This window comes from Nomascus leucogenys, chromosome 12 (genome assembly GCF_006542625.1).
Source record: "Nomascus leucogenys isolate Asia chromosome 12, Asia_NLE_v1, whole genome shotgun sequence".
Lineage (NCBI taxonomy): Eukaryota > Metazoa > Chordata > Mammalia > Primates > Hylobatidae > Nomascus > Nomascus leucogenys.
The window spans coordinates 48,057,207-48,069,407 of record NC_044392.1 but is presented as its reverse complement, the minus strand read 5'-3'; the positions used below and the strand labels follow the sequence as shown (position 1 = coordinate 48,069,407).

At 35.6% G+C, this 12,201-nt stretch overlaps 1 protein-coding gene across 1 annotated transcript; it reads right to left on the bottom strand.

Annotated features, from left to right (window-relative positions):
• Positions 1 to 4,290: 4,290 nt before the first annotated feature.
• On the bottom strand, positions 4,291 to 5,793 carry SPRR2B (small proline rich protein 2B). Its single transcript, XM_003259286.3, has 2 exons — positions 5,727 to 5,793; positions 4,291 to 4,899 (listed from the first exon to the last, which is right to left on the bottom strand). Exon 2 carries the CDS (start codon positions 4,878 to 4,880, stop codon positions 4,662 to 4,664), a length of 219 nt encoding a protein of 72 aa, XP_003259334.1. The 5' UTR covers positions 4,881 to 4,899; positions 5,727 to 5,793; the 3' UTR covers positions 4,291 to 4,661.
• Between the last annotated feature and the right edge of the window lie 6,408 nt (positions 5,794 to 12,201).

Here is a 12,201-nt window from a genome sequence, read left to right as displayed (position 1 = left end):
GAAATATTAAAGGGAGTCTTATACCTGGAAGAAAAAAAATGGCATCTATGAAGACAACAACACATGGGAGTATGAAACCCACTGGTAGAGCAAACACAGAAGAGAAAGAACTGAAATGTTACCACTACAGAAAATCACCAAATTACGATGATAAACAATAAGAGACAAAGATAGGACCAAAAATACACAAAATAACCAAAAACCAATTAACAAAATGACACTAATGGGCCCTCACATCTCAATAATGACCTTGAATGTAAATGGATTAAACTTTCCACTTTAAATACATAGACTGGCTGAATGGATAAAAAGCATGACACAACTATATGCATCCAAAAAGAAACTTATCTAATCTGTAAAGACACATGTAGACTGAAATTATAAAAGCATAGAAAAAGATATAACAATTCTAAATCTATGCACACCCAATACTACAGCACCTAGATATTCAAGACAATTATTATTAGATCTAAGGGAGAGAAAGACTCCAATACAACAATAATTAGAAACTTGAATGATCCACTCTCAGTATTAGAGAGATCATCTAGACAGAAAATTAAGAAAGAAATGTTAAACTGCACATTTAACAAAATGGACCTAACAGATATTTGCAGAATATTTCATCCAACAACCACAGAATGTACATTCTTCTCATCAGCACATGGAAACTTCTCCAGGACAGAACATATGTTAGGATGCCAAACAAGTCTAAAAACAGTTTTAAATATTGAAATCATATCAAGTATCTCCTTGGAATAAAACCAGAAATGGATCACAATGGGATAAAACTATAAATCAATAATGAGGAATTTTGGAAACTGTACAAATACATGGAAATAGAATAACATACGAATGACCTTTGGCTCATGAAAAAAAATAAAAGAAGGAAATAAAAAAATTTCTTAAAACAAATGACTATTGAAGCTACGGATTACATAAAAACAGTGTTAAGTGAGAATTTTACAGCATTAAATGCTTACATCAAAAAAGCAGAAAGATTTTAAACAAACGATGTCACCCAAGAAACCAGGAAAGCAAGAGCAAACCAAACCCAAAATTAGAGAAGAAAAGAAATAATGAAGACCAGAGCAAAACTAACAAATTAGATACAAAAAAAAAAAAAAAAAAAACAAAGAAATAATGAACAAAAAGTTGGTTTTGTTAAGAGACAAATAAAACTGCTAGCTAAAATAACCAAGGTGGAGGGAAGAAAAGACACAAATGAACAAAAACAAAGAAAAAAGAAAAAAAATCACAATTGAAACCACAGAAATACAAAAGATCTTACTATAACAAACAAGGATATACTAAAAAACTGGAAAATGTAGAGGAAATAGATAAATTCCTGAATACGTACAACCTACCGCAATTGAATCAGGAGGAAATAGAACACGTGTACAGTGTAATGAGATTGGCCAGTAATGAAAAGTCTCCCAACAAAGAAAAATCCAGGAACAGATGGCTTCATTGCTGAATTCTGCCAAACTTTCAAAGAAAAACTAACATCAATTCCCCCTCAAAGTACTCAAAAAAATTGAAGAGGAGGAAATTCTTCCTAAATCATTCAATGAGGTAAGCATTACTCTGACACCAACATCAGACAAGGACACACACACACAAAAAGAAAACTATAGACCAATTTCCCTGATGAACATACTTACAAAAATCCTCAGAAAATTACTATTAAACTGAAATCAACAAAACATCAAAAGATAATATACCATGATTAAGGGGGATTTATCCTGGAGACACAAGGATGGTTTAATACACAGAAACCTATAAACATAAATCACAGCATCAATAGTATAAAGGAAAAAACATATAATTATTTTGATAGATGAAGAAAAAGCGTTTGATAAAATTCAATATCTCTTCATGATACAAACACTCAACAAACTAAGCACAGAAAAAACATACTTCAATGTGATAAAGTCCGTGTATGGGAAACACACAGTCAACATCATTCTAAATGAGGAAAATCTGAAAACCTTTCCTCTAAGAACTGAAACAAGACGAGGATGCCCACGTTCATCACTCCTGTTCAATAAGGTACTAGAAGTTCTAGTCAGAGCAATCAGACAAGAGAAAACCATCCAAATTGGAAAAGAAGAGGTCAGATTGTTACTCTTTGCAGATGACATGATCTTATATCTAGAAAAGCAAAAAGACACCACCAAAAAACTCTTAGATTTTATAAATAAATTCAGTAGTTACAAGATACAGCATCAAAATAAACATCAATAGCATTTCTATACACCAATAATGCATTAGCTAAGGAAGAAATTATAAAGGCAATCCCATTTACAACACCTACAAAAACAATAGAATACCTAGGAATAAATTTAACTCAGGAGATGAAAACTTTTAGAAGGAAAACTACAAAACACTGATGAAAAAAATAAAGAACACTAAAACAAATTGAAAGATATTCCATACTCATGAATCAGAAGAATTACTATTGTTAAAATCACCATACTGCCCAAAGCAATCTACAGATTCAATGAATCCGTATCAAAATACCAGTGTCATTCTTCACAGAAATAGAAAAAAAAATTCTAAAATTCATTTGGAATGAAAAAACACCCTGAATAGCCAGAGCAATCCTGAGCAAAAAGAGCAAAGCTGGAGGCATCACACTACCTGACTTCAAAATATGTTACAAGGCTATAGTCAACAAAATAACATGCTATTATATAAAAGCAGATACATAAACCAATGGAAAATAATAAAGAACCAAAAATAAACCCCCATATTTACAACCAACTGAATTTGACAAAGATGCCAAGAATATACATTGGGGAAAGGACAAATTTCTAAATAAATAGTTCAAAAAAATGGAATTCATATGCAGAAGAATGAAACATGGGCTTATATCTCTCAGCATATACAAGAGCCAACTTAATATGGATTAAAGACTTAAATCTAAGACCTGAAACTATAAAACTACTAGAAGAACACACAAGAAACATACTCTATGATGTTAGAATATGCAAGGAGTTTTTGGGTAAGACTTCAAAAGCACAGGTAATGATAGCAATTTCAAAAAAATACTAAAAATAGAGCTACCATTCAATTCAGCAATCTAACTACTGTGTGTCTATACAAAGGAAAATAAATCAGTATATCAAAGGGATGCCTGAACTTCCATGGTTATTTCAGCACTATTCACAATAGCAAAGATATGTAATCAACCTAAGTGTCCATCAACCTAAGTGTCCATCAACGAGTGAATGGAAAAAGAAAATATAGTATATACATACAATGAAATACTACTTGGTTGCAAAAAAGAATGAAATCATGTCATTTGCAACAACATAGATGAAACTGGAGGTCATTATCTTAAGTGAAATAAGTCAAGCACAGAAAGGCAAACATCACATGTTCTCACTCACATAAAGCTAGAAAAGTCAGTATCATGGAGATAGATATCATGGAGAATAGAATGATAGATACCTGAGGCAGGGAAAGGTGTTTATGGGGGATGGTGGGGATGTTGGTTAATGGGTACAAACAAAAAGATAGAAGGAATAAGTTTTAATATTCGACAGCAGAGTAGGGTGACTAGTTTATAACAATGTATTCTATATTTCACAATAGCTAGGAGAGAAAAATTAAAATGTTCCTAACAAAGAAAAATGATAAATACCCCAGATGATGGATAATGTAAATTTCCTGATATCCTGACTTGATCATTACACATTCTATTCATGTAACAAGGTATCATATGTACCCCGTAATTGTGTACAAGTATTACGAATTCATAAAAAATAGCAATAGAGACTCTTCTTATTTCCTGTATTAGTTATATCCAAGCTACTCTCTTGCTGGAGCAACTATGGTGGTGGTTGTAGTGGTGTAGTGATGCTGGTGATGATGATAATGATGATGATGATGAAGACAATGATGATATATTCCTGCTAATAAACTTCAATTAAATGACTGCTAATTATGTGTCAAGCATTGTGCCAACCAAATTTCAGATAGTAACTCAATTTTATGCCTTAGACTAGTTTGTTATGTAAATGTTATTTTGCTCACTTTGCAGTAAAGAGACTGACATTTGGAGAAGTTGAATAATATGTTCCTCGAATCAATCAGACACTAATTAAGGAAAATAAAACAGGTTTAAAATCACACAGAAATAATCTTTAGTATGACCCAAAATTCCTACAATAGTCATGAGAGCCTGGTCCGGGGGACAGACAAAAGATAGAAATAAATCCAAATGATCATATGATATTGTTAATAAAGTAGGTTTAAAAAGAAATGAAATATCCATTCACAAAAATATAGGCATAGCTACTTTATTCAGGGAGTGAAAGAAAAATGACAATTGCACAGATAGTAGAAGCTCCTGCCAGGTGACAGACAGACACAGAAGACATCAATAGAATTCTTCGATGGCACCCAAAGAAGCTCTGAAAGGCTGGTACAGCTAAGGACTTCCTTTTCTCAGTCTCCACCTGGACAGTGGCAGTATGGCAGCCTCAGAAAGGAAACCTTTTGCTGTCAGGAATCATCACGGGCAGATCACAGGCTAAGGGAAAAGAAGCTCCCTGTGTATCCCTGGGTGGCTTTGATGAGAAGATGCAGGTGGAGCTGTGGAATGAGGTGAGCCAATTATCCTTACCCTTTCATGGTCCTGATGAATCCTGAAGCTGTTACTTGCTCTTGGGTGGATACTTTGGCTGGCAGGGTGGGGAAGGTGTCACAGGAGGATATTTCTGCTGGCACTGCTGAGGTGGGCAGGGCTGTGGACACTTTGGTGGTGGGCAGGGCTCAGGGCACTTCGGGGGTGGACATGGCTCTGGGCACTTTGGCGTGGGGCACACAGGAGGTGGCTGGCAGGGCTGCTTGCACTGCTGCTGTTGATAAGACATCCTGCTGGAGTCTCAGGATCTGAAAGAAATGATACGACAGTGTTCACGGGAAGGCACTACTAGAAAGAAAAGCCAACGCTTATGTAATACCATGGGATATTATTTCTCCAATCTCCGAAAAATTATTAAAACTCGGGAGGCTGAGGCAGGAGAATGGCATGAACCCAGGAGGCGGAGCTTGCAGAGAGCCGAGATAGCACCACTGCAGTCCGGCCTGGGCCAAAGAGCGAGACACCATCTCTAAAAAAAAAAAAGAACTCCTAATGCCTATTTCATGACTCTCTGGTTTCTCCTTTCCACTTTAGCAAATTGCTTTATCAACCCTGGGAAATCCTGTGTTTTCTCATGCAATTTTTCCAAAGAAAATATCTCTGTTATAAAGAATCAAGCATGAAAATAACCACTTCAAGAAAAACAGTCACAAGTTCAGATACCCTGGGCAATCTCAGAAGCTATTCCTATCATCATTATCTATTGTAAAGTCCCAGTGGGCTGATGAGCACAGAGCAAAGGGCCATTTGGGAAGAATTGCAGGCTCTCACACCTGCTAAAACACAAATGTTTGAAAAGGACACTAGAAAGATACAGAAAAAAGGAAGAACACTTTGCTTTTACCTCTTCCCCAAATCAAAGCCTTCCTATTAACTTTGCTGTTCATATGAACACCAAATTGCTTACAAAAAAAAGCTAAAACAATGTATCACTATGATCTAATCCTAAGGTTCCATTCACTAAGTAGTGTCAAAACTGTCATCAGAGGTTTGGATCAACCATACTTTCTGTCTTCAGATTAAATTCAACATTTGAGGGCACAAAGAACAGAGAAATTCAAGTAAGCAGACTCACCAGGTTCTCCAAAGCAGATTGGTGCTCAAGTACCAGTAGCTTAGGAGTCGTGCTGCAGAGAACCTCTTCACAGGGCCTGCTGCCCCACCCAGGGGGAAACGGAACTGCCTAAAATGGTCTGGTCCAGTAATGTCCCATCCAAAATGCACATTTATTCATAACTGGTATGACAGGGAATCTCAAAAAAGGAAATGTCCTGTTCTGAGATCTCCCACTGGGTTAAGTGCTCATGACTGACAAAGGCCCTGCCTTAGCTCTCAGTTTCAGTGACTTATGGCAGAGAGAAAATTGGAGGATTCTCTAACTGGTGCTCCAAGGCTGTCTTTCTTGATTGGGGGAAAGGATCCCTTTCTATCTTACCCTTTCCCTGAATTGTAAAACTTCCTGCTCTGATCCACTTTAGCTGATTTCTATATTGTTGTAAATGAACTCAACTCTACCTCTACTCCCTTAGTATAATTTGCCAATTTGCTAGAAGTAATGAGAAACTGAACATAGTTCTATCATTGGCAAGTCCTGTGATCACAGGTAGGTCACTTCTCCTCCCTGGGTTTGAGCCTTTCTCTATTCACAGGAGAAAATAATACTTGGCTCTGGGTTGGAGACTGTCCACATTGTGCTATTTGTAGACTCTTCTTCAAGCCTGAAATTTTTTCCTCCATCTCTTTTTTTTTCCTGTATAATCCTTTGTTTGACCTATATTCTTTGCATTTTTAGAGCTGTCTTTTCCACCCAATTCATAGAGGCATTTCTCTGCTAGGACAGATTCCACAGTGGAATCCAGTCCCCTCAGTGCTTTTCCTCCTTGCTGCCCTCAAAGATGTGTACTACAGACCTTTTAAGAAATTAAAAAATGTACTCTTAATCACCACATTAAAGAAATGGAGAGAAGTGAACAAAAACCACAAGGACTAAAACCTATTTATTGAACCGTGCCTATGTGGTTCCCCACAGCAGAGAACAAGATGCATAGACTCACACCATCACATGTACATTCTGGAGACTGGGAATACACACAAGGCTCTTCCCACTGCTGCTTCTACTTTTGTATTCCCCACTGCTCCGTAAATCAGTTCCAGCGCTGGGGAGAGTTAAGGCCTTCCCCCATGGCCTGGATTGCCAGGTTACCTGGTGGTGTATATGCTGGAGGCAGTCCATCCCCCCTCACAATCTGAAAAACTCTGTTTTTTGCCTGGCTCACAGTGTAGGTTGCAGCCTGCAGCTTCTTTCAAAGGATGTGTGGGGTTTTTTTGTTTTTTGTGGGTTTTTTTTTTATTATTATTATTCAGTTTTCCTGTTAAGTTCCTGCATTGCTTCTTGGGAAAAAGTTCACAGTGTAGATCTCTACACACTATTTTCTCTTTCCAAGTGAGAGAGGCATGCTAACAATGTCTCCAATCCACCATCTTGGAAAAATAAAAACAAACTTCACTCAGAATTTTAAGGCCTTCATCCATTGACTCCTAGCAGCCTGTATTGCTGATAAAGTGTTTGATTCTAAGGATTACTTGGAAAAGGAATTTCTTTATAAATCTGGAGGTGGACTTGAAGATCCAACTAAAGAGAATCTTTTAACTTCAGGGGACAAAGGAGCCAAAAGTCCTCCTGATTGGGTATGAGAGTTGATGAGGAAAGAAAGAGAAACAGAGTAGAATGTTGAGGGAAACCCCAATGTGTTTTTTTTCTCTTAGCTGCACAAATTGTGGAAGGTAGCTGAATCCTGTATCTGCTTTGAGACACTTACTTCTCCCACACATTCTTTATTAGGGAATTACATAAGGATATTCTTCAGTAAGTAGTGGCATAAGCTCAAGAAACAGAAAGGTAGAGAAATGATGGGTTTAATCCAGGAAATTACTCAAGAAGGGAAGAGAGAGGACAAGGAGTGTACAGGAGACCTGGAGAGCTGTCAGCACAGACTGGAAAAAAAACAAATAGAGGCCTCCAGAAATGACAATCTGAAAAAGAAGAAGGAGAATAGACTATATCATCCTTTAAATTTTCAAACAATCCAACAAGAAAATAAAGGCTATTGAAGCTTTAAAATACAGATGTGGAAGAAGCTAATAAATGCAGCTCCTGCAGTAAATTCTTATAAAACTGCTTTGTCAAATACAACCATCCAAGAGATATAATCTACTAAACATCTCATAGATGGAAAGCTATGTTAAGAGAAACAGTAGTTAGCAATGTATCATTTTAAATAATGAAATAAGCATAGTCATCTGTAGGAACTGAGGTCATAAAACAGAGCATCAATATTTATAAACCCTAACAATGTGAAAATTTCTATATAACCAGCAAAAATGTTGAAGTGAAAATGGGTTGGGAAGATACAAATTTACTCAACATTTATATTGGTAATTCTATAATATTTGATATTGAAATGTGGAGATAAGGAAATAATGACTCCAAATGCTTTGCATTTTAAGACATGCTTATTCACACTGTTGCAGAAATCTGAGCACTGGAGAAAACTTTGCCTGACTTTTGACAATTCTTAATTATCATCTTGATTTCCTTTTCTTCTGTTAAATTAAATTAATGCATTAAAAATTCCAGCTACAGCACTTCTCTATTCTTTGTATCTCTTTTTCTACTTACTATGCATGGAAAGGTATCTATAATGATGGCTGTTCATTGTTAATGATGGTTACTTTGGAAATAAACTGTGATTATCTTTGGGCAAAAAGAAAGAGCATAGACTCAGATAGAGAGAATCATAGCTTTTCTTTGCTGTTGAAGTTTTTTAATTTTATAGCAGTATCATTGTAAATAAGACAGAAATGGTAGCTATTTTAGTAGATAACCACAAGAAGTTTCACAACTGGGCTGTGTGTACTCTAACACAACTTTACACAACACCTACCATTGCACCATTTACTCCAGACCTACTGAACGACAAAGCAGTCTCTGGAATACTGCAAGTGTCTGTGTGGGTTCTGTGATGCTGCCCCCTGCGTCTGGAATATTTTACCTTTCAGTTCTCCCTGATGATCACCTGCATATGCTTCTACAGTCTGCTCAGTCATCTGGAGGTTTTCCTGTGTCCACCCCTATCTTCTCAAGTAGAATCAAATCACCCCAACTGTTGCTTATCACACATAATTTTAACATCGTATGTATACCAGAATTGCAATTATTTTATTTTACATATGATTCTAAGGTTTTTGAGGGCAAGCAAAATGGCTTATCATTTATCCCTTGAGCTTAGTGCCTGGCAAATATATACTCAAAACTTATGAAGGCAAGAAGGAAGGAAAAATCAGATAAATAGGGTGGGCATGTCAGAGGGAAGAAGAAAGAAATGAAAGAGAGTAAGATGAAAACAAAAGAAGAGCTAAAATAATCTGTCTCAAATCAAACAGTTACAGACTTTTCCCCTTTTTGAAAAAAAGAAGATGCTTGCATGTGTGTTTTAAGTATTGGTCTTAGTAACTTCCCCAAGTTTTTCTGCCTCAACCACATAAATACTAACAGAAGATAAAGAAATACAGGATAAACATATGGTAAACACATATCAAAGAAAACACTTGACAAAACAAATCATTTCATTCAGTACCTTATTATTTCAGTGGACTAGCTTGAACATTTTAATTGTATTTTTTAGCGGTAGGTATGACGTATGTATTATATAATAATAAAATGGTACACAAAATTTTACAGAGAAAAAAATGCTGCCTCTCACCTCATCGTTTGACCACACAATTTCCTATCCTACTTAAGCTTTTCTGAGAGAAGGAAGGAAGAATAAATACAGATGAGGTAGATTTCAGAGGTGAGTTTCAGTTCATGTTGGGCTTTGTAGATCACTGTAGAGACTGTGTCTCATATTCTGATTTAGAAGGGAATTATCTGGCTAGAGAAGTTACATTATCTTTAAGAGATTAATTCTGACTACTGTGTTGAGCATTTGTTATATAGAGCAAGGATGAAAGTGGGAAGAGAGTAAGGAGGCTATAGAAATAATGCAGATATTCAGGTGGCTTGAAGCAGGGTCATAGCAATATATGTAGCAACAGACAATTCAAAAATAAAATGTTAAAATCCACTTATAATAACATTTGAAATAAATACCAAAAAACTTTAAGAAAAGATGTGCAATACCTTTCACTGAACACTATATACTTCTCTGCTGAAAGAGAAGTATATGGAATAAATAGAGAGGTATTCGTTGTTCATGGATCAAAAAGTCAGTACTGCTAACTTTTGTCAGTACTGTCAGTTCTTCCCAAATTGAGCCATAGATTTAATATAATTTCAGTCAAACCCCCTCAGTGTTTTTTAAAGAAATTAACAAGCTAATTATAAAACGTATGTGGAAATATATAGTACTTGGAGCAGCACAAATGAATATTTATTCTAGAACCAAACTGATCAGATGTATTAGAATAAAAATAGACATAGAGATCAATAGAATAGAATAAAGTCCAAAAATAGACGCACATGGATATGTATCTATATCTATATAGTTAGTTGGTTTTCAATGAAGGTGTCAAGGTAATTTAATGGGCAAAAAAAAGAAACTTGTCAGCAAATGGTACTCAAGCAATTGGATATTGATATGGGAGATAGTGAATCTTGATTCTTACTTCACATACACAAAAATTAATTCAAAATGTATCACTAAGATAAAAATAAAACATTCTACAATTCTGGAGGAAAACAGGAGAAGATCTTAGTTACAGTGGGTTAGGCAAATTACCATTAAAGCTAAGTATCCAAAATATATTAAGAACTCATAAAAATTAGACAGAAAAAAACAGCTCAATAGAAATGGGTAAAAGCTTTAGCAGGCACTTCACAAGAGTGTATGTCAAAATGGTTAATAAACATATTTTTAAAAACTTCTAAAAGACATTAATATTTAATAAAATGCATATTCAAAGTATAATAAAAGATAATTATGCCCATACCAGATAGATAAAACTTAGAAGGGTGACAATGATTGATTAACTGAAAGAGGGAAAGGAAGCATAAAATCTACTATACAGCTCTAGGCGTTTAAATTGGGACAGCATTTTAGAAAACAGTTTGGCATCACCTACCAAAGTTGAAGAGGCACATATTTCTGGGCGCATACCCTAGAGAAATGTGTGAGCATGTGCACCCACAGGCAGGAAGAACACATCATGATGGCACTATTCATAACAATACCAAATAGGGAACAACCCAATGTCAACCAAGAGTAGAATAAATAAGAAAACAAAAGTGTTGTATATTTATACAATGATATGCTAAAGGCAATCATGAATAAGCAAAAATTACACAATGATGGTTGAAAGGAGACAGGCAAAAAAATGACATACTGTATGTTTCCATTTATATGCAATTCAAAAACTGGAAAACTTAACTATATCTGTTAATATAGATGCCTCTATATTAATGGTTAAAAAATAAAATAAAAAGCAAGAAAGTAATTATGTTAAATGTCAGCAGCGTGTTTACTTCCAGTGATGAAAGTGTAGAGTGCTATTAAATAAGGCAATGTGGGGTCTTTAGAAGGTTTGGTAATGTCATTTTTCTTGAATTTGGCATTGGTTGTATGAGTGCTCAGCTTGTAATTATTTGCCCTGTACAGCTAAAGTTTATGACCTTTCTGAATGGGCTGATTATATTTCACCTAAAATGAAGGATTTTTTATTTTTGTTCTTCTTAAAGACAAAATGTGGCTTGGGGGTTAGGAGGAACTGTCAACAATATTAAGCCAGAGCTTTATTCAACAGCCTACGGTAAGACAATGACTTGGAGTTATTCTGTATTGCCTTGTGTAAACTCTACCATCTAACATTCCTGTTGGGGCTTGGAGCAGAGCAAGAACAAAATTCCCTAAGTATTCTGCTAGCTGCAATTTGATGAAACTAATCAAATATATTTCCCTTTAAGATGTGAAAACAGGTAGACCTACTTTTCATCTGGGCAGTCCCTCTTAGCAAAAGAGTTTTAATTTATTCCTCAGTTCTTTTCAACTTTAAAACAATATATGTTTGAAACACTCTATGTACTTTTGGTTGAAATGCTATGCAAAAATAATTATATACAATTGTTGAGTTATATACAATAAAATTTCAGGACTTTGACCTTCCTCATAAGATGGCTGTCAAACTTCAAATATATATCAAAATCACGACTGTATCCTAGAGATCCAATCTCTCTGACCTCATTTGCCGACATTTCCCCTTGACCACCATTTTCCTTTCTGTTATTTTGTATTTCTTTAGCACTGGCCATTTCTTCCAACTGGAACAATCTACCCCTGATATAGTCATGGCTCCCTCTTCTATTCATTCATGTCTTTGAGCCAAAAGTCACTTCAAAGAGTCTAAATAATTTTCTTTAAATGTAGCCCACGCATTACTATCATTTGTCCTATGTGTGTGGGAGGTGTGTGGGGGTCGGGGGGTGGGGGTGATATGTAATTCCCTTAAGACTATAGACTCTATAAGAGCAAGGACTTTGTTTGGTCATCATTATC

Coding starts and splice junctions, on each gene's coding strand:
- SPRR2B (XM_003259286.3), bottom strand. CDS start 4,880: ATGTCTTATCAACAGCAGCAGTGCAAGCAGCCCTGCCAGCCACCTCCT.